The following is a 20,823-nucleotide window of genomic DNA, read 5'->3' as shown; positions in this document are numbered from 1 at the left end:
GAAGAATAGCTGTCAATTAAATGTAGTGGAGAAGTGGAAACTCATATAAAGTACAATAAGTGTTGGTGTATGCATACTGAACTTGAGTACTTTTCACCTGTAGAAATATTCATAATTAGACCTAAACGTTGTGCTACTTACTGCTGCTACTTAATGATGGGTGGGATGGTGCAGTAATAGTGCTTGAAATATCACCAGCAGGCAGCAGTGAACTGGACTTTGCTTTTGTTTTATGGCTTTGAGCAGCTGACGCCCAGTGCTCATTTTGTTCGCTCAGTGTCCAATGTGCATCTGACAGGAGAGAGACGGGGGGGAAAAGTGACAGAAAGTGACAGATTTGTTTCCTCCTTTTCTGTTCTTTTCACGTCGGCAGGGGTAGGAGATGTCTAGGTACCACAAAGCGGCGATTGATGGTTACTTGGACCTCTTAAAGGAGGCCACAAGGAAAGACCTGAACACTCCGGACGAGGATGGCATGACTCCCACATTACTGGCTGCTTTCCATGGACATGTCGATGCTCTTCAGCTCATATGCAGCAGAGGGTGAGCACTCCTCTCTATCACCTGTGCTTCATTTCACATAGCCTAAAAAATGCACAGAATAAATTGTTACTGTAAAAAAAAAAGAAGAAAAAGCTGTTTCTCCATTACCTTAATGATCTTAAGTTTATATTTTCATACCCCAAAGAGAATATGCCAAGCCTGAAGTGCATAAATCAATGTAGCTGACACTCAGACACGTATATATTTATATTAATACCATTTCTACTATATTGTATCTATAATTACCTAAAAAGAAACAAAAAGCTACAGTAGAACTACAAATTTTGTTCACAGAGAAAAGGTAAACTACTGTCCAATGAATTTCTAAAGCTGGAAAATGTTTTTTATGCTTTGTCTTATGCTGTGAATCAGTAGTTTAGGACTTCATCTGGGCTTCAACAACACATTGGTGCTCACATGTGTGCTAAAAGTTCATTCCAGTCTTTAGATTATACTGTCTCCCATGAGCTGAGCCAAATGTTTAATCAACCAACACAATCCTGAAAAACAAAAGAGCCCTTCATCTACCCCTCACCCCCTTCTCCATCCCTCATTCAGCACAACAAAAGACAGGCCGCAATCTAGCACAACATTTTCACTGACAAATATTTTCTCTCTGAGGTCCAGAATAGATGTTTAGAAGATTGGAGGTGAAGCTACCTACATGGCTAGAAATAACTGAAATGTTTCCGCTTCGGCCATTACCGGCACAAGCTGCGGTTTATGACAAGCTGTTGCAGTAAGACTTTTATTGCTGTGACAATGAGGCACAGCACTGGAGGACTTTACATCTTAATAGTTTACCAATTATCTTCAGCCATGTTTGGTACTATGTTGTGATATTTGAATATATAGCCCAAAAGGATTTATGTTAATTTTTAAATAACTGCATTTAGCCTGCAAGCTGAGTCATTTCTAAGTTAGCACTGGCCAAACACAATAATAAAGATCTGAAATAAACAAACCACACCTCATCTCTTTTTCTTCCTTATCTTCAAGTGTCTTTCTCTTTTTAAAGATATGTCCAACATTAACTCTACTGTTTTCTTGGAGAATCATTTTACTTTTTAGCATGTTTTCCTTTCTACTTTTTACTTCTACCTTTACATACATTTTATGTTAATGAAGTTTAAATGTATTTAGGTTTTGGTTAGAGCAAAGCCAATTTAAAAAAAATGCAGATTATTACTTTCAATCTCATTTTTCTTTTGTGTTACACAGAGGAGACCCCAACAGGAGTGACATCTGGGGGAACACACCGTTGCACCACGCTGCAGCTAATGGCCACATGCACATCCTCAGCTTTCTGGTCAGCTTCGACGCCAACCTTTTCGCACTGGACAACGAATTCCACACGGCTATGGACGTTGCTGCTTCACGTGACCGCATGGAGTGTGTGCGCTTCCTGGATGCTGCCGCCTCACAGCAGACCAACCAGAACCCCAAGAAGGTTGCCAACCTGAAGAAGGAGGCCACCAAAGAGGCGGAGAAACGTGTCAAACACTGTGAGAAGGTGAAGAAGAAACACCAGAACAAGATGGATAAGATGTACCGTGGAGCAGGCAATACTGGGTCTGTGTCAGAGGCCAGCATTGGGTCTGCATTCTCAAGCGGTGGCACCATGACAAGCGTCAATGAGCAGTTCTCCAAGCTTATTGCAGCTGACAAATCTGGCTCCCTTTCGACCAGGGTTAAAGGTACACTCCAGAGGAAGCTTGGGAAGAAAGATAAAGGCACACTGCAGCGATCAGGAGGAGATGGGAACGTTATTTTCCTCAAGCAGGAGAATGGAGCGTCTGAGAAGCCAGAGTTTTTGGGCGTCTTCAGTGAGCAGGATGAGAACATGTTGGATGAGGATGGAACAGCAGGATTCGAAGATGATTATGATGATGATGAAGAACAAGGCCAAGTCAAACAGTCCATCTTCAACCGGCCTGGTCTCGGAGGTCTGATTTTCATGAAACCGATGGCGCTGGAGTCAGACGACATGCCAAGCGGGAACAATGAAAGTCTCGGCTTCCTCGTTCAGAACAACTTGTTCGAGGCAGAGGAAGACGTTGCTGGCTTTGAGGGGAACGTTGACGCTGACTTACCCTGGGAGCAGGAAGATCTGGGATTGGATGATGATGAAGATGAGGACACGTCTCCTTTGGATGCGTTCTTGTCTGCCATCTCCTTGCCAGAATTTTCCCTTGCATTCAACAGAGAGCACCTGGACCTGGAGGCACTCATGCTTTGCTCTGATGAAGATCTGAAAGGCATTCGCATCCAGCTGGGACCCAGGAAGAAGATCCTGGAGGCCGTCAACCGCAGAAAGAATGCACTGGAGACTCCAGGCATCATGAAGGACAGTTGCCTGTGATCTGATGAGAAGATTATCAGCGATTTATAATCCTGTTTGACACTTCAGATGAATCTGTATCTATTGGAAAGAGCTTCAACAGTTTGATTTCCTGTATAAAACAAAGATGATTCAGCACTATTTCAGCTCCCTCTTTAAAATGATCAACTTAGCTTCATAGATACGGAATAACAGTTTGCAAAGCTCTGTTTTTGCACTATTATCCATTTTATAGCCACTAACAAACAGCATGACAGGAACTACTGTAGCAACCTACGTTCTACATGTCAGGTTCAAACAGGAACAAAAATGCCTGTGACAACTTAAAAATATAAGAATATTATTATTTAGAGAAAATAAAAAGAATGGACACATAGCCAGCTCCTTGATTTTAAATCCACATCACTGTGTAGACAAACATGTTGTTTTTGAATAGAAATTGTAATTTGTTTCTCCCCATAGAGGAGATAACAGGGCCAGTGGCTGATTTGGTTGTGCTGTTTATTTATAATTATTTGACTGTTGACAACATAATTGTCAAATAAATAAGGCATGTATGCAAAATAATGTTTCCTATGTGATATTCTTTAAAGCAAAGATGTGTGTATGTACTATTGACAGAGTTTCATTCCCACTTGGGGAGAAAAAGCTGGTCTTCACAACATAAACCACAACATTTAAGAGATTAGTACAGTGGCCAAGAGGTGAAAGCATTGCAACTGAAGAAAACATTTTCACCACTTTGACAGCATTTTAGAAAAATATGCTATAATTATAATTGTTCAGTTATTTATTTACACAGGTAAATAACATAACACATTAACTGATTTAAAAAAAAAGATTGAGCTGGTAAATTTAAAAAAAATCCAAAAAAGTTTGTAAAGCCATCCTAAGGGCAAAAATAATCTTAATCTTAATCTATCACTCAACTCTCAAACCCACAGAAAATCATCACCTGACTCTGTAGTCTCATTGCTGCTTTTAGCATCTTTCAGCTCATTGTCTTGGTTTTACAGCTCACATCTCTCATCAACCACTTTTCCAGCAGCAGCAGGGGAGAATTTTCAGAGACAAAAAAGATGAACCCACTGTGTTCTACCTGCTCAGCACCAAATCGCAGACAGACAAAGTTAGCAACAAGCCGCTGAACATAGTGGAACTTTTAGCAACTAAAGAACCTGATATTTCTCTCAGTATTTAGTGGAGACCAACACAAAGCTAAAAGGAGAGTGAATATTGGACTTACATTTGCCAGTTGGCCTGAAACATGACAAATAATTCCTGATGTTGCTCTGTGTCTGCTGGATTTGTAAATAGGCAACAGTTTGCTAACCATTACAAACTTTATAAAATGATAATATGTCAGTGTTATGCTTACAGCTTTATAGTAATCCAGCCACGATCAGCAGATTTAGTTCAAATTAGGGAGTCATTGTTGTGAGTGAGTAAATTATTTCATAATTGTACCTTCAAGGATAGGTTCACAAATTAGTCTGTCTGTCAGGTGCTCATATGAACACTGAAAGAGGTTTTCCTCGCTGTAATCATTCTTCCTGTTCATACTGGTTATTAAAAGATCCCCTTCAAATGTACTTTCAATGTAGATGATGGGGGCCAAAATCCACAATGTGTCCACGCGATCATTTTGTGCAAAAATGCATTTTAAAAGTTTATCTGAAGCTTATATGAGACTTCAGCAATCTAAGTTAGTCATATCAAGTGGATATCTGCCAGATTTACAGTCAGCATCAAATCTCCCTCTGTGTTTCTCTGTTGAGCTGGAGTGGAAGTGTAGCAACAAAAGGACTTTGGCACTAAAAAGACTGTAACGTTGAAAGATATCTACTTGATTTGTCTAATCTGGATTAGCTTCAGATAAATTTTAAATACATTTGTGCTCAGAAGGAGGCTTGTGGACTTTGGTCCCATCACTTACATTGAAAGTGCACCATGCCAGTACGAACAGGAGGAATAATTACAGCAAGAAAAACCTGTTTCAATATTCAATTGGGCACCTGACTATTGTTTTAAGACAGCCTTGAAAAAATGTGAACCCGTCCTTTAAACTGAAATAACTTCAATTATAACTTCAACAAAGAGAGAAAACGATGCTGGAGCAAATGCAGACGCTGTAGTGAAGCGAAGCAGGAAGTACTCGGAGGTGAACTCTCTTGACCTGTGCTGCGGCGGTGGGAGGAGCTCCTGGTGAGAGGCGGTATATGCCGCTGCACTCTGTGTGGGGGGAGAGTACCTGCTCTGTTAGTAGTCACGATTATGTCCATCAGTAAATATGTCTCACTGTGACAGCTGCTGAGCGTGTAATATCGCCTTTCTGTAAGTTACACTGTAAGTATTCTCCTGAAGCGAGTCGATATCTATCTCCGCCTCCATCTCGCGACACTGCTAAGCCTCATTAGTGAGCTAGTTAGCTGACGTTAACTTAATAGACACAATCTCGGCTCGTCTCTCTGCCGTGTTGCTTCTTCTGCGACTCTGTTTCAAATTGACATCTTAAATGAGTGCCTTAGTGAGTTAATTTACCACTTATCCGACTTTCCAGTGCAGGATTAGTAGCTAAAAGCTGAAGTGAGCATTTGACGTCAAAGTGTCCCTAACTATCTTGTCTGTTATGCCTCCACCAACCTCGCAGGCTTGCCTAGCAAAGTTAGAAATGGCTGAAATAATTGCAGTCAACGCCGGTTTACCGTTGCCGTCCACCCTGAATGCCACCTTCCCGGTTCCTCAAGACGGCTGCATCGTTGCTGCTGCTGCTGCCGCTGCTCCAGCTCCTCTGAGCAGCGAGGACTACCTGTTTGTGGAGACCAGGCACCCCAACACTGTCCTGCAGGGCCTCAACAGCCTGCGGCTCAACAACGCCTTCTGTGATGTGACTCTTTGCTGTGGAGGACAGGAGTTCCCCTGCCATCGCATCGTGCTTGCCTCCTTTAGCTCTTACTTCCAGGTAAAAGCAGGTTTCTTCACAGTTATGCCAGGGCAAAACGCACAAGTAGTCAAGTTTATATGCTGCAAAATTAATTTCCCTGATTTTCAACTCCACAGGCAATGTTCTCCACTGACCTGATAGAGTCCAAGCAGGAGCGGGTTGCCATCAATGGAGTTGAACCTCAGATGGTTGGCATGCTGGTGAGCTACGCCTACACATCAGAGGTCTACATTTCTAAAGCAAACGTGCAGGTAAAGTATTCTCACCTTTCCTTCTCCACTGTCACCCTTCATGATTAGCTCCTGACCAGTGCTGAAATACAAACTCAATCTTGTCTAGGCGCTGCTGGCAGCAGCCAACCTGCTGGACGTCATGGCTGTCCGAGAGGCCTGTTGTCGTTTCATGGAGCGTCAGATGGATGAAATGAACTGTGTGGGGATTCACTGCTTTGCTGAAGCCCATTCTTGTAAGGTGTTGGAGAAACGCAGCATGGATTACATTCTTGAGCACTTCAGCAGTGTTTCTCAGCAGGTGACAAACTGATTATTGTACTCTTTTAATATTGAGTCCTGTGCAGATCAGATGGACTCCCTGATGGTCAATATAGGTCAAATCTTCTATTGTCATATACGTAATTTTGTAATGCAATATTGATTTTTTTACATTGTGATAAAGTGAAATGAAATAAAACACTAACCTTCAGAGAATAAGAGCAGATATTTCAATTATTATTCAGTGATTATGTCCAATCAAAATGGAAGGAACCCTTCAAAAGCAAATAATCAAGTTCATACAAAGCCGCCTTCGCTCGTGCCACCAGCACCTCCCCACCAGGATAATTGAACCTGGCAGTGTTGTTGTTTTCATGTGTGAAAGGGGCTTAGCAAAGATAATCTACCCTGCCTGTCAGCAGTCGAACCAAGGCCTACAAGTGATTATCCTCCATGGACTGGAGGTGTTTAGTAAGCAGGTTGAGTAGGTTGAGTTTGTTAAATGGGACCTATTCTGCTCATTTCCACCTCTAAACTAAATTTTTATTTTGGGACTCCACTAGAGTAGCTTTGCATGGGCGCTGTGCGTGGAGCAGATGACCATGTAAAGAAACCCGTCATAAGCGGACGTCGGCTCAGGCTGAAAGTAGAAATAACTTTTTGAAACAGAGTGTTCAGAGCAGTCTGAAGCTGGTGCTTTTTGCTCACAGGGAACACTTCTACATACGTTTACCTCATTATTTGACACTTTGGCCACATTTAATATGAACGGCCGACATTGTAACATTATATGTATGACTGAAAATACGGAAAAGCATAATAGGTCCCCTTTTAAATGAATCATGTTCTCTTCCTATGTCCTTTTCTCCAGGAGGAGTTTCTGTCTCTGTGTGTGGACAAACTGACTGAAATCCTTGCCAGCGACCATCTCAACGTGCCCAAAGAGGAGTTGGTGTTCGAAGCTGCCATATCGTGGCTGAGTAAATGCCCTTCTCGCAAACAGAGCTTTGAAAAGGTCAGATTAAAATGAACGCAGCTCTATGATCAGCATGTACAAGACATTCATAAATGAAGAATTATCTTCAGATATTATACAAATATTATAGCACTAAATATTATAGGAAATATGTGATGCAAGTTCTGTTCTCCTCAAGCAGAGCTGTCCTGCTCTCTAGATATCTTATAATTACCTTACTAATTTCAATGTAGGCTTATTTTAGTCTACTGTAAGTACATGTTGTGCAGCTGTTGTGGGGGAAAATGAACAAAAATATAGTGTAAATAAATATCAGATCAGCAGATACTGACTGAGCCCTGTATTTATGGAGAAATGATGATAACTCATACTAAACACAGGGCCTTTTGCGACATGGATACCACTGGCAAGGGCCATGGGTATTGTAAATCTCCTACTGGATGAAACTTACTTTGAACACTTGATGTTAAGTGGCAGTTCATTTCAGTTAATCAGATTTCTCTCCTCTCATGTGCTGGAGGTCCTCGAGCATATCCGTCTGCCTCTCATCAGCCCTTATTACCTCCACGATGTGATCGAGTCTCAGGATGTAGTGAAGGAGAACCAGGGCTGCCAGAGGCTCATCTCCGAGGCCAAGGACTACCTGTTGCTAAAGGACCGCCGCGGAGAGCTCTATTGCCCGAGGGCACGACCACGCAGGTCCACAGGTAAACCCAGTCACATCCGCACACGCACCTGCATTACAACTATGAGCCATTTTATTCATTCATTCATTCAGTCTTTATTTCTACTCAAGATCATTGAGGGGCGACCCCTAAAATTAAAAGTAGTCTTTCCAAGTGGAGCATGAAGCAAGAGCCAGTCAGTAGAGTGGGTCTGATAGAGCCCATCTGAGTAACAAAGCCTTTCTGAAAGGTAATATAGTAATTTCATAATAACAATATTGTTGATATAAATAGTAAAAAGAACTGGACCTAAAATTGAACACTGTGGAACAACTTTTATTACTGATAAAAACTCAGAATAATAGCTTCCCAATTTAACAGATTGTTGTCTCTCTGATGAGTAGTTCCTGAACTAATTGCATTCATTGATATCAAATCCCATATTATGTAGCCATTATGTGGCCTCTGCAAGAGCAGGCAATGGTCTACAGTATCAAATGCTGTGGATAAATCAACAAAAAGTGCCGCACAAATCTTTTTTTATTTTTTTAATACTGATCTGTCATTTAGGACCATACTAACAGCAGTTACAGTACTGTGCCCCACTCTAAAACCAGACTGAAATGGGCTCAAGATGGAAGCTCTGGACAGAAATGCCTTCAATTGATCATTTACAAGAGATTCAAGGCAAGGCAGTTTAAAAATTGGTCTATAGTTTTTAAGACTCTTCCTGTCACTCTTGTGTTCACTTTAGCCTTTAACTAACTATGTCTTCCCTGATACAGCCTGAAACTCTTTTTTGCACTCCGCTTCACACTTATGCACTGCTGCTTTTTTCAAAATGTTGTATTTTACTTGGTTTTATGCATTCTATGTATTCTATTTTTTAACTTAATTAATTGATTTATTTCTTTAAATTATTACCTGTGGGTTATATCTTCCATCTCATGTTATGCATTCAATGTATCTATGTTTTATTAGAATATACAGCCTTTGAAAAATTTGCAAGAGTTGAGTGAGAGATTAAATCCAGAAAATACTCTGATTTGGCTTTCCACACCATGGATGTGCATCTGTTTCTAAGTCTTAAAGGTTAGCACTCAAAACATTTCGTGCATGTGAGAAATATGCTTCAACACACACTATGTCCTTTACTCAGAGAGGTATACACTCAAGCTTTTCCCCCTTTCTTTTAAAAAAGATACCTCCCACTCGTTATTATGAGTCATTAGAAAGCGTTTACACCTGGTTTCTGCCCTTATGCTCCGTCACATACAGTACATTTTATCCTACAAAGGCAAATTCTTTTTTTAAATTAACGTCTATTCAAAGGCCAGCATCCTTCGCCTCACTCCTCTTTGTTACTCTGCTCCTGTTTCCATGGCAACAGGGACAGCTGAAGTGATAGTGACAGTCGGCGGAGAGGATGACAAGGTGGTGCTGCGCAGCGTCGAGAGCTTCGACCCCGTGACGAACAAGTGGAAGAATTTGGCCTGCCTGCCCTTCGCCGTGAGCAAGCACGGGCTGGTGGTTTCAGGTGAGCGGACACCGTCAGCTTCAATCAGGTTAAACTCATTCATAACTGATTGTATAAGCCCACTCCATATTGTGTCCTCTTTTTCAAATCAAGACCTAAGCATAGATGTGGTGCACATGAAAAGTGACATGTTTCTTTCTCCTCCTCTCTCGGTCTCTCTGTAGACTCCACTCTGTATTTGGCGGGAGGGGAGTTTCCTGACGGCTCAGCCAGCAGGGAGATGTGGCGCTATGACCCCTGCTTGGACTCGTGGATGGAGATGGCTCCCATGAATGTGGCTCGCTCAGAGTTGGGTAAGGCTGTCTCAGGGACATTTTAATAAAGTATACAGTGTTTCCCCGAGGTTCACCTGAGTCTTTGTCCAACCTGCTGGTGGATCGGTAAGGTAACCTGGAACACCCGAGGGCCCTGGTGTGTTCCCAGGTTATTTAAGCTTGGGGGAAATGGGGGCTCGTCCATTCGGGTTAGTTTGCTAAAGTTTGTTTTGTGCCTCGGGTAGCGGTTGGGCGCATAGTGATTGTGCAGCTGATGAGGTGATTTGGTCCAGCTGCATGCTGGCTTTTTGGGCTGCATGTTTTGTGGCCAGAGCTGTTTTGTTTGTTGGTTTAGCTCTGGTTTTTGGGAGATACACCATGTGTTCTTTAGAAGTGTTGGTTTCTGACCTGGTTTCAGATTGTTGTGTCTTTCAGAAGTGTTACTGTCCTGTTACGCTGAGTCAACCAAGGGGAAACACTGCAGTTCTTTGTTTGTGACACTGCAGGCATTGAGATCTTTTTTTTCTGTTATCTTGTTTTATCCTTTTTAAAAGTTTTTCTTGCACTGTTTAGCTTTGTGTTGTACACCACCTTCTGCCAAATGCTGAAAAATGTTTTTGTTTTAAAATGTTGTCTTCACCTTCTTCTCAATGGCTCTTTTCACCCCCAAATACTAATGAGGGCCTGGATATCTTCATTTGACCAACAAGCACTCTGCATAGATCCTTTTCACAGCAGCCATTTTGACTTGTCAAAGCAGAAAAAGCATAGGTGGAATTAAATATGTTAACAATGGCTGAACTCCATTTAAGTGAGCCTGTCTCAAGGCTCCAGTACTGAGCATCTTCACTCTCTCACTGGGACAGTTAATGGAATTGAGCTTTCATTAATGTCATTATTCACACCTGTGCTTTTCCTGCTTTGACAAATCAAAATGTCATCTGTGAAAAGGGTCTACTCTTATTTTATTTTTAAAAAAAATTTTAGTGTTGGGTGTATTGGTTCATTCGGACAGGTAGGAGACAAAACATGGTTACTCATTTTGATTTTAATCATCCTTGTTCCTCTTGAGCACGGCTGAGATGTAGTTGCTGGATCTCATCCCTAAAGGAGGCACTGAACAGTTGAAACAAAAACAGGATTTGTTTCCTGCAGTGGGAAAAGGCTATTAGACATTGTGTCTAGAATGTTAATGTAAAAAGTTATCATCAGTGATTCCCCTCTTTCCTCACAGGCCTGGTGATGCTGGACGGCTTTGTGTATGCTGTGGGAGGTTGGGAAGGACGCTCTCGTCTGGACTCTGTGGAGTGCTACAACCCCGACACCAACTCTTGGCAGTTCACCGAGTCTGTCAAGATGGCCGTCACAAGTCCTGCAGTGGTGGCCCTGGACGGACTGCTTTATGTTACTGGTACCAAACACGAGTTCCACACAAGAACATTATCTTGACGTTGTGCTTTTTATTTAAAATGGTTTTACCAACAGTGTTTTTAGAGTTTTGTTTGCTGCTGTCTTGTTGGCAGTGCACTGATATTTCTCTGTGTGTCCTGGTAGGTGGTGCAGTTCTAGAGGATGGTGATGGCACAGACCTTGCACAAGTGTACAACCCTAAAACCTCTACATGGACAGAGGTTTCCCCGATGCAGATCGCTCGCTCTGGTTCAGCAGCATGTACACTCAAAGGAAAACTCTATGTAATAGGTATTGTACTTTACAGCACTCTGTCCAGAACGTAAACCTTTGCTGATTCACACACACTAATTAATGACAGAACAAATTAAAACTAAATTAAGGAATATAGTCACATTGACTGTTATATTTATTTCTTGTAGGCGGCTGGCATGCCTCAACAGAAAACACAGATAAGGTGGAGTGTTATAATCCCAAAACCAACCAGTGGACCATGTGTGCCCCCATGAAAGAACGACGCTACCGGCCTGGTGTCGCTGTGGTGGATGGAAAGATCTATGTTCTGGGAGGAGAAGAGGGCTGGGACAGGTGAGGAATTATATGAATAAAATGTAGAGAAGGTACTTGTGCATATAATAGGCATGTAATCCCCCACAGGAACCTTTTTAGGAATGCAGGAACTTTTTTAGGAACTCAGGAACCATACCTGCGTTTTGACTGGGTAACCAGGATTTACTTTGGTTCCTCTCCTTTTGTACAACCTCATTCACACAGTTAGGAGTTTTTGTTTGATTTGTTAATCAGACTAATTTGGCTAATCTTCAGATGAAATACAACCAGGAATGTAAACACGGAACTTCAGGTTTCTGATTTGTTAGTTCCTGTGGCTCCTCAGTACCTGGAACTATTTGGTTGAAAAGAGGCATTAGATTAAAAACAGAACAAACACAATTATAGCTTTCTTTTATTAAAAAAGACAGTGTTACTTTATCGATGTTAAATTTACAACTGGTTAATGCTGATCAATCTTTGAATGCAGATATCACGACACTATTGAGAGGTACTGTGACGAGACTGACGCATGGGAGATTGTCGGAGAGATGCCCACCAGTCGCAGTTGGCTGAGCTGTGTGTCTCTCCAGCTGAGGAAGGACATGAGCAGCAGCCCTGGTACACCAAACGACAACTAAGTGAGGTCGTCAAATGGCAAGTCTTTTGTGGTTATTTGCACCCTCTTCGGGGACAGTGCACTTCAAAGCTCAGTGCTGTGGAGACCAGTTAACTGAAGAGAAAGGATGCCTGGATTTGGCACATTGCTGTTTGAGCTGTTACTGGAGGCAAAGAGGAGCTGGTTTTTAATCAGTGACAATTTATGGAATGAGTCTCACTCACTCGGGTCCCTCCTTTGGTGTGGCGACAAAGGAAACGTCGTTGACCCACATGAATCTCAAGTAACTGATCGACAACTCAATCAGCAGTCTAAGCTCAGTCTCTGTATGATGTGAACATGTTAAGGGTTGTGTTTTAATGTCCGAGCGCCTCAAATCGGTGAACATTTTCCCAGCCAACATAGTGTATTTTTGTATTATTATTATTATTATTATTATTATTATTATTATTATTATTATGTGACGTATTTATTTGGAGTATGACGAGCTGTGAGAATTACATTTTTTAAAAAAGATCCTCTAATAAAGATGTTTAATTCTACACTGTGAATGCTTGTCTTGTTTCCTTTTTTTCCATTTCACATTTCATACATCTTCTAAAACACAAATACACTGAGTAACCAGAAAACTAGAAACACATGTACAACTGTATTAAAATACGAAACACATTATTGTTCAAATAGAGTATTTTTATGTCTTAATGCATGTCTTTAAGGGGTCTTTAAGTTTTTGTAGACTATAAATTCAGTTTTTGTGATCAATTCCTACCTTTAACAAAAATTATGTTTCATTGAAGGCTTAGTCTTAGAAAATAGTTAATTTAAACAGAGCCAGTGGGAGTTTGTGGAAGCTAATTCTGCTAGGAACAGAAAATGGAGATGATAAAAATACTTGTTAAGTCAAGCTTTCACTTTCTCAAATGGGAAAGTGTGTCCAAACTTTTGACCGCTACTGTATATTTAACACATCATTTTTACTGGCTGCTATTTGACTCAATATTTAATAGTTTTGACTGAGTAATCATAATTTTGACTAAGTCAAAATACTGACTTACAAAGCCAGAGTTTGACTATGTATTAATTTGGCTCATGATTTCCTCGCTTTACTTAGTAAAAATATATATATAAAAGAAACCAAAAACCTGCACACCTGAATATGCAGCAGGTGTGTTGCAGGAAGGTGTAACTTGAAAACAATGAGGACTGCCACACTGTTTCGCTCACTGCTGGAATATTAATTAGTTGACAACGTTAACGTAAGGTAACAACGTCTGTCGGTCCGATCTTCATAAAACTCAAAATTGTAAAAAGTGACTAATAAAGTAATAATTTCGACTTTTTTGTCATAACTCTTTTTTTCTTGGTAGAAATGGGCCTCCACAACATGATTATGAAAATGTTATCTAAAGTTAGCTCATATCTTGATGATTAACCTCAAACCAAAGAGTGATGATAGTTTTTGAGACTTTGAACCACCTGCAGCTGTTGGAGGTTCATCTTGACATCCTGAATCATCTTTGATCCTCTGCTCAGCAGCGCGGTGGATTGTGGGTACGACGTGACGTCACCGAGCGGCCATATCTGTCTTTCTGTACCCGGCTGAAGGAGAGAGCCTGGAGTCATGAGGGGAATCCGGCCTCTTAACGCTCTCCCCGTGAGTCCTGTGTTTATTCGGTTTGATGTGAGGTTTGTTGCCGGCTGGACTTTATCTTCGCTCGTTGTTGTTCGCCATCAGCTCGAAAACTGAAGCCTTATTTAGCTGTAGTTAGCCCCGTCGGCTAGTTAGCTTGCTAGGTGGCTAAGTAGCTAATGCGGGTTTATCTTATGAAAGGCTTGTTGACATGGTTTTAACTGACAGATTGACTGACACCGTCTTCTTCAAACGTTCACATTTAATGTAAGTGAGACTAAATGTACGTCAGGCGTGCAGTGAAATAGCCGGTTTCTTCGCTCTGCTAGATGCAAGCTGAAGGTCATCTCCTGACGCGTGTAATACAATTTTTTTGAGGAGGTGCCTCGAAGCGAACAACACACCTAATTTGGTCATCTTTTTTTCTCATAAATTGTCACAGCAATCAGTCTTTGTTTACACATGCTTACTGTGTCCGGTTGTGGTCGCTATGTATTAGATTTGGAGGGGTCATATCAGGTCAACCTACTGTCTCTTCTTGAGGACAGTAGTCAGTCTGCAGTTTGACATGTCATAGATTGGACTCAATAAATAATCAATTGTACAGTTGATCAACACAACTAATGGTTGGTAATGTTAACAAGGATAAATACCAGATCATAATCAGCTTTATAGACGCTCAGAAAGACTTGTTTGCTTCTCTGTTTTGTATCATAAATAAAATAGTTTGGGTTGATAGCTGTTAGATAAAGTTTAAGCCCTCACTTATTTTAGACATTTTATTGACAGTTGTTATTGGACATATATAAAAATATACATTCATTTTTTATCTAGATTAATAGAGGGTGATATGTGGACATAACCTTCTACCATAGTATATGTAATTTTGTATAGCAATATCATGACTAGAGCTGCATCAGTTGATTGATTGATTGTTAAGTCAATTGACAAAAATGTATAGCCTGCTATTTTCTATAATGTTTTGAGTTGATTTTTAAGAAAAAATTGCCAAACATCTCTGGTTCCAACTTGATATCTTTGGGCTTTGGGCAGACAAGACATCGTAGGTTGCACTTTGAGATAACAGTAGTTGACATTTTCCAACACTTTGACATTTTATAAACCAAACAACTAAAAGATTAACTGATGATGAAAAGAATTGTTAGTTGCAGCTCTAATCATAAGGTAGTCTATTTTCTGGAAACTCAATAGAGAAAATAACTAGATCTGTTTGTGGCTAAACCAGCGAGTTTAATAAATGAAAATCAAGCTACTTCATCACATTGATGAAAATACTCTTTAAATCCAATATTACCATAAAGCAGACCTGCTCATTTGTTTGCACCATTACCCAAATTGTTCAGCACAACCATAGATATTAATGGAATCACTACTTTGATATATAAGTGGTCAAATTTATGAAATCTCTGGTAAAGATCATCTTATTACCCACTATCAATCCAGAGAGAAAATTGCAGCACAAGAGCTTAGAATCAGGGTGTCTGAAGTACACGTTTTTTTTCATATCAGGGTTAAGTTGTTGACAGTAGCTGTTATGAAACATTAGAGGTCATGTTAGTTTTCACAGGATTAAGATTTGTCCAATCTGATGCCAGCCTGATTTGTGGAGTGCTTGCTCTTCAGCATGAGTAAGAAAGTAGTTCCTTCTCTAAGTGACCATTTAATCGGACCCCTGATGTTTACACTACTTAAAAGCTGTGCCACTTTCATACAGAAACCCTGCTGGGTGAATCAAGGGTAGTGGAAAGTAGTTGAGCAGGTTTTTGTTCTTGTGGCCCATTACACTCAAGAGGAAAAGTTAAACAGCTGCCAAACAAATGAACGATCTTTTAATTTGGTTTCACCTTTTCTCGTAGAAACGTTGCTATGCTGCTGCCAGGAGGAGTGAAGCTCTGACTGAACCTCTCACAGGCCACAAACCATCCTTAGCCGCTCCTCTCCCTCCCCAAAATGTCCAGGTGGGTGCTGCTTTAGTCTACACACGAATGACATATTTTATTAATGCATAATTGCTCAGAAAATGCATATCATTTTTCTTTGCTGCTTCAGGTGTCCAAGCTCCCAAACGGTCTGGTCATCGCATCACTGGAGAACTACTCCCCCTTGTCCAGTGTCGGTCTGTTTGTGAAAGGTGGGAGTCGCTATGAGGCTGCGGGAAACCTGGGCGTCTCCCATGTGCTACGATTGGCGGCAAATCTGGTAATTTGTGAATGTGTGATGCATTTAGAAAAACCGTGAACTTTTTTTTTTTTGCAGTTAAGCTGCGTTATTCACGTTCACAAGTGTCTTCACCTCGCTGTGTAGTGTCAGACTGTGGCAATGATGCCTTAATTAATCAAGATTTTTTTTTTTCTTTTGTAGACTAATAAGGGTTCGTCTGCCTTGAAGCTCTGTCGCAGTGTGGAAGCACTGGGAGGCAGCCTGAGGTCAGTGAGGGTACTCTCTACACATGCTCACATTCACAGTCCCGCTATAAATAAACAAGGGAATACTAGTGCAACCATAGCCCACCACATTGAACTAACTTCGTTGTCATCTCTTTACCTGCAGTGTGACATCATCAAGAGAGACCATGGTCTACTCTGCAGACTGCCTGAGAGATCACCTGTAAGTGCTCCTGTCTTATAATGTTTTTACTTACTCTGTTGTTTTATGCTGCATTTATTTAGAAATCCTCTATAGTCATGTTGATGCCTTACTGTGTCTGTGTGTTTTACCAGAGACACATTATTGGAGTATGTGGTTAACGTGGCCGCAGCTCCAGAGTTTCGACCGTGGGAAGTAAACGACCTGTTACCCAGGCTGAAGATCGACAAGGCTCTGGCTCAGCAGTGTCCTCAGATAGGTGAGTACCAGAGCAGCAATTCAGCTACTGAACACCGGCATTTTCATTTTGGAAATTGTGTCAAATTGCATCAAGTCAGGCTTTAAAAAAACTGCATCAAGTGATTTTTGACTTCTAGGGCCAAAGCAAATGGTAAAAAAAAAAGCTTGAAGGTTCTTGAATTTTTTGGCCTTCTCCCTGGGTTCTTATTGCTAGATGCTTGATGAAGATAGAAGATTTTCAGTTGAGTCCTAAGTCTACTTCTTGGATGCCCAGTTTTCCTCAGCTTAAATTCCTCTATTTTCTCCTGCAGGCATAATTGAGAAGTTGCATGAAGCAGCGTACAAAAATGCTCTGTCCAACTCTCTGTACTGCCCTGACCACATGCTCGGTCGTATCTCATCTGAACAGGTATGGATCTGTGCTTTGTTTTTGTTTTTTTTCTCTACATAAGAAAAGGAGTAAATTCTGAGTCATGATAGCAACTTCAAGACCAATTTGAAGACCATTATTTGTTAGATTGTGCTTAGCTCTTACACCCCTCTCCTCCTCCTTATCCTCCTCCTGTAGCTGCAGTCATTTGTTGAGGACAATTTCACCTCTGGCAGAATGGCTCTTGTAGGACTAGGTGAGTGTCTACTAGTGCTGTCTAGTCTCTGTATCACAGTTGTTCTTTCTCATCAGGCATTGCTTATCGTGTCTCCAATTTACAGTCTCATTGATTTAAATAAACTGCTTTTGTGTGTGTGTGTGTGTGTGTGTGTGTGTGTGTGTGTGTGTGTGTGTGTGGGTGCGCACAGCCTTCTCGAATGTCATTTGGCTTCTGCCCAAAGACACAGAGGTACTGACTCAGTACTGGTATGTGATAAGAGGCCGGCAGTGTTACTAATGGTTTTATTATGTGCAGATTTGTGTGCGTCAATGTGATAAGGCTGACTTGACCTGCAGACAATGGTTGTCTGAATGACGGTACCTCATGCTCGTATGGCAGTTTCTGTTCTGTGAATACAGTATTTTTTTGCGACAAGAGCATTCATGAAAGTTCACTGTGTTAATGTTGGTATTCTCTGATTTATGCATCCAGGTGTGAAGCACTCTGTCCTGAGGCAGGTGGGCGAGGGGCTCCTGAGTGTCCGCAGTGGGGCTGGAGCACCTGCAGCAAAGGCTTTGTACCGTGGAGGTAAAAGCTCAGCTTTAAAAGCCACATCACACTCTTTGAGATCTGTTGCTGCATTGTTGTCATGATGGTATTATGTGTGTGTGTGTATGTGTGCATGTGTGTAGGTGAGGTGCGGGTGCGGAACAATGACGACTTGGCCCACGCATTGATAGCCAGTGAGGGTGGCGTGTCAGGTAGCGCAGAGGCTAATGCCTTCAGTGTGCTGCAAAGGATCCTGGGAGCTGGCCCACATGTGAAGAGGGGCGCCAACATCACCAGCAAACTGAGCCAGGGGATCGCCAAAGCTACCACACAGCCCTTTGATGTAAGTAAAAAAAAAAAAGTTTTTGGTATATATTGTTTACTCTTGTACCACATTGCATCAATTTAAATAAAGAGAGATTTGTCTCCTAATGTCAAATAACCTCTGGCTGTCTTTCAGGCCTCAGCCTTCAATGCCTCATACTCTGACTCGGGCCTGTTTGGCATCTACACCATTGCACAAGCTCACTCAGCAGGAGAGGTGACTGCCAAATTCACTCCCACCAAGACAAATGTAACTACACAATACCAGAATGTGCATTTTTACTGAACCTGTACTTGTTGCCGTCCTCCGTGTAGGTGATCAAAGCTGCCGTCGCTCAAGTGAGAGGTGTGGCTGAGGGAAACGTGTCAGAGGCTGACATCACCAGAGCAAAGTGAGTTCAGAGGGCATGTGGGAGAAAGCATTTGTGTATCCGACAGAGATGTTACTAGTGCAGTTCTGACTGAAAGACAGAAGTTCAGAAAATGTTCTTGACTGTTTGACGTCTCTGCACAGGAACCAGGTGAAAATAGAGTACCTGATGTCAATAGAGAGCTCTGAGGGCCTGTTGGAGGAGATCGGCGCTCAGGCTCTGACTACTGCAGCGTACCAGGTCCCCGAGACTGTTCTCCAGGCTGTAGACTCCGTTACCAAGAACGATGTGGTCAAGGTGAGTGCCTTCACTGAAGAGGTGGTGAAATAACAATCTTTATTCATCATAAGTTCTATTCTTATCACATCCTCACAGCTTTTATTTAATTTTTTAACCAGAGACACTAACATTGTGATGAATGCATTCCTTTTGTTAAATTTAAACTGTTACTGTGTCTAAAACATAAAAATCAACTAGTGTGTTTGTATGAATTTAGTGCTAAAGTCTGTATGTATGTGTAGGTTTGTGAGTGTTTGCATGTATGTTTTTGTGTGTACATTATGACGCCTAAAAAAAATAAACACGACTAATCGAGATTTTACCCACAAACATTAAGATACAGACACTTAAGGTAGTTAATTTGTGTGCACATTTATATATTTATTCATTCAAATGTATACTTGTGCACTTACTTTATTGTAGTTGCATTCTGTTTGAGATGTAATTTGAAACATGCCTTTTTAGAAAAGGAAAATAAATATTGTGATGACTAAACTAGAGCTGTCGACAAAGTTTTAGCTTAATCATTTAATTTGGTGAATAAAATGTCTAAAAAATATCTAAAGCCCACGCTGACATCTTCATATTACTTGTTTTGTCCCATCAACAGTCCACAACTCAGTGATTTTCAATTAACAGTGAAATAAAAAAAAATTCACATTTAAGAAGCTGGAATCAGCAAATGTGTTTTTGCCATTTTTTTTTTTTTAAATTTAATTTTCTGGCAATCAGGATTAACGAATCAATTAATCATTTCAACACTAGAATAAAGAAATATTTGCTCTTGAGTTCTTAATATTGCTCATAAAGTAAGTCTAGTGAATTAAATAGTTCAGGCTAAACAATTCAATAATCTCTGCTCTTTATTTACAGGCTGCAAAAAAATTTGTGGACAGCAAGAAGACCATGGCAGCTAGTGGACATCTCATTAATACACCATTTGTGGATGAATTATGAAAATAAAATAAAGGAACCGGTGATTTAAGTCGGGCATACTGTGCCTGGCTGCTTGAAAAGGAAAGAGGACCTCAAAGCTACAAGCAACAATTCATTTGACGTCACCAATCATTTGTAGTCTGTCCCGCAGTAAGTGTAAGCACCAACAAGGAGCTGGAGAACATTAATGCAGACTGTCTTTTTGGGTGTCTTGTCAACTTAACTGTATATCTATGTAAATTAAAGTAATGACAGTAATAACAGCCTGTTGTCACTTGAATTTGTGTTCGGAAATGAATCCAGAGTAAAGTTTTAGGGTTGTATCAGGAACGTGAGGGTGGTCCGGTGGTTTAAGTGGCTGTTCTACCTGCAGGCTCTTTCAGCTGAGAAATATTGTTCCATTCATCAACCAAAAGGGGGACCCAAAGGCACAAATATGATTGAACGATGCTTTTAATCCAGTGCTGAACAGTTTAAATTTAGGTTTATGCAATCCTGTTTTCATTTGTGCAGACAGTATATTAGGTGTAAATTTAACAATGTTGGAATAAGTATTTTGGTCTTAAAATAGCACTCATTATGCAGGCAAGACTGGCCTCTTGTCAATATAATATTTGATTACTATAAGTGATGAATGAGCAGCATTAAATGTTGCAGCTGGCTGAGGTGTAGCTGATTTTATTTAATCAATAGCAATGCATCATATTTCACATGTTTTGAATGTAAAATATTAATCCACACAGAAGCTGTCAGATAAATACAGTGGACTTATCTCTGAAACTATGTGGAGTAGAAGTATAAAACAGCAAAAATATTTAAATACTTAAAGTACCTTAGAAATGTACTTAGTAAAATTCTGCTGAGATTTTTTTTTTTTTTTATTTAAATTTTGGGGTTACCCCAACATCTCCAAATACACTAATGGGTGCATTAATCTGTTAAGGGCCCATATTGACTCCCCAAACCCA

General features: G+C 40.8%; 3 protein-coding genes across 5 annotated transcripts; all 3 read left to right on the top strand.

The window, feature by feature from the left end:
- Positions 1–210: 210 nt before the first annotated feature.
- On the top strand, positions 211–4,946 carry anks4b (ankyrin repeat and sterile alpha motif domain containing 4B). Its single transcript, XM_067616406.1, has 2 exons — positions 211–543; positions 1,765–4,946. Exons 1-2 carry the CDS (start codon positions 383–385, stop codon positions 2,903–2,905), a joined length of 1,302 nt encoding a protein of 433 aa, XP_067472507.1. The 5' UTR covers positions 211–382; the 3' UTR covers positions 2,906–4,946.
- Positions 4,947–5,078: 132 nt separating this feature from the next.
- On the top strand, positions 5,079–12,880 carry si:ch211-256e16.3 (kelch-like protein 20). Of its 3 annotated transcripts, none has more exons than XM_067616405.1 (12): positions 5,079–5,218; positions 5,535–5,846; positions 5,945–6,079; positions 6,168–6,359; positions 7,191–7,334; positions 7,816–8,002; positions 9,351–9,497; positions 9,662–9,790; positions 10,986–11,162; positions 11,306–11,452; positions 11,584–11,749; positions 12,201–12,880. In XM_067616405.1, the coding sequence occupies exons 2-12, from the start codon at positions 5,556–5,558 to the stop codon at positions 12,349–12,351; spliced, it is 1,866 nt and encodes a 621-aa protein (XP_067472506.1). In that variant the 5' UTR covers positions 5,079–5,218; positions 5,535–5,555; the 3' UTR covers positions 12,352–12,880. The 3 variants fall into 3 exon arrangements, with proteins under 3 accessions (XP_067472506.1, XP_067472505.1, XP_067472504.1); XM_067616404.1 differs by having other exon boundaries at positions 5,090–5,230; XM_067616403.1 differs by lacking the exon at positions 5,079–5,218 and adding an exon at positions 5,275–5,411.
- Positions 12,881–13,839: 959 nt separating this feature from the next.
- On the top strand, positions 13,840–20,118 carry uqcrc2a (ubiquinol-cytochrome c reductase core protein 2a). The gene is made up of 14 exons (XM_067571171.1): positions 13,840–13,983; positions 15,837–15,938; positions 16,030–16,179; positions 16,342–16,406; positions 16,531–16,587; positions 16,701–16,825; positions 17,118–17,215; positions 17,375–17,432; positions 17,889–17,984; positions 18,089–18,288; positions 18,406–18,486; positions 18,585–18,661; positions 18,784–18,937; positions 19,793–20,118. The coding sequence occupies exons 1-14, from the start codon at positions 13,951–13,953 to the stop codon at positions 19,874–19,876; spliced, it is 1,380 nt and encodes a 459-aa protein (XP_067427272.1). The 5' UTR covers positions 13,840–13,950; the 3' UTR covers positions 19,877–20,118.
- The last annotated feature ends 705 nt before the right edge of the window (positions 20,119–20,823 follow it).

The sequence above is a fragment of the Thunnus thynnus genome, chromosome 17 (assembly GCF_963924715.1).
Source record: "Thunnus thynnus chromosome 17, fThuThy2.1, whole genome shotgun sequence".
Taxonomy (NCBI): domain Eukaryota; kingdom Metazoa; phylum Chordata; class Actinopteri; order Scombriformes; family Scombridae; genus Thunnus; species Thunnus thynnus.
The sequence above is the reverse complement of the archived record's forward strand: the minus strand, read 5'-3'. Positions and strand labels throughout refer to the sequence as shown.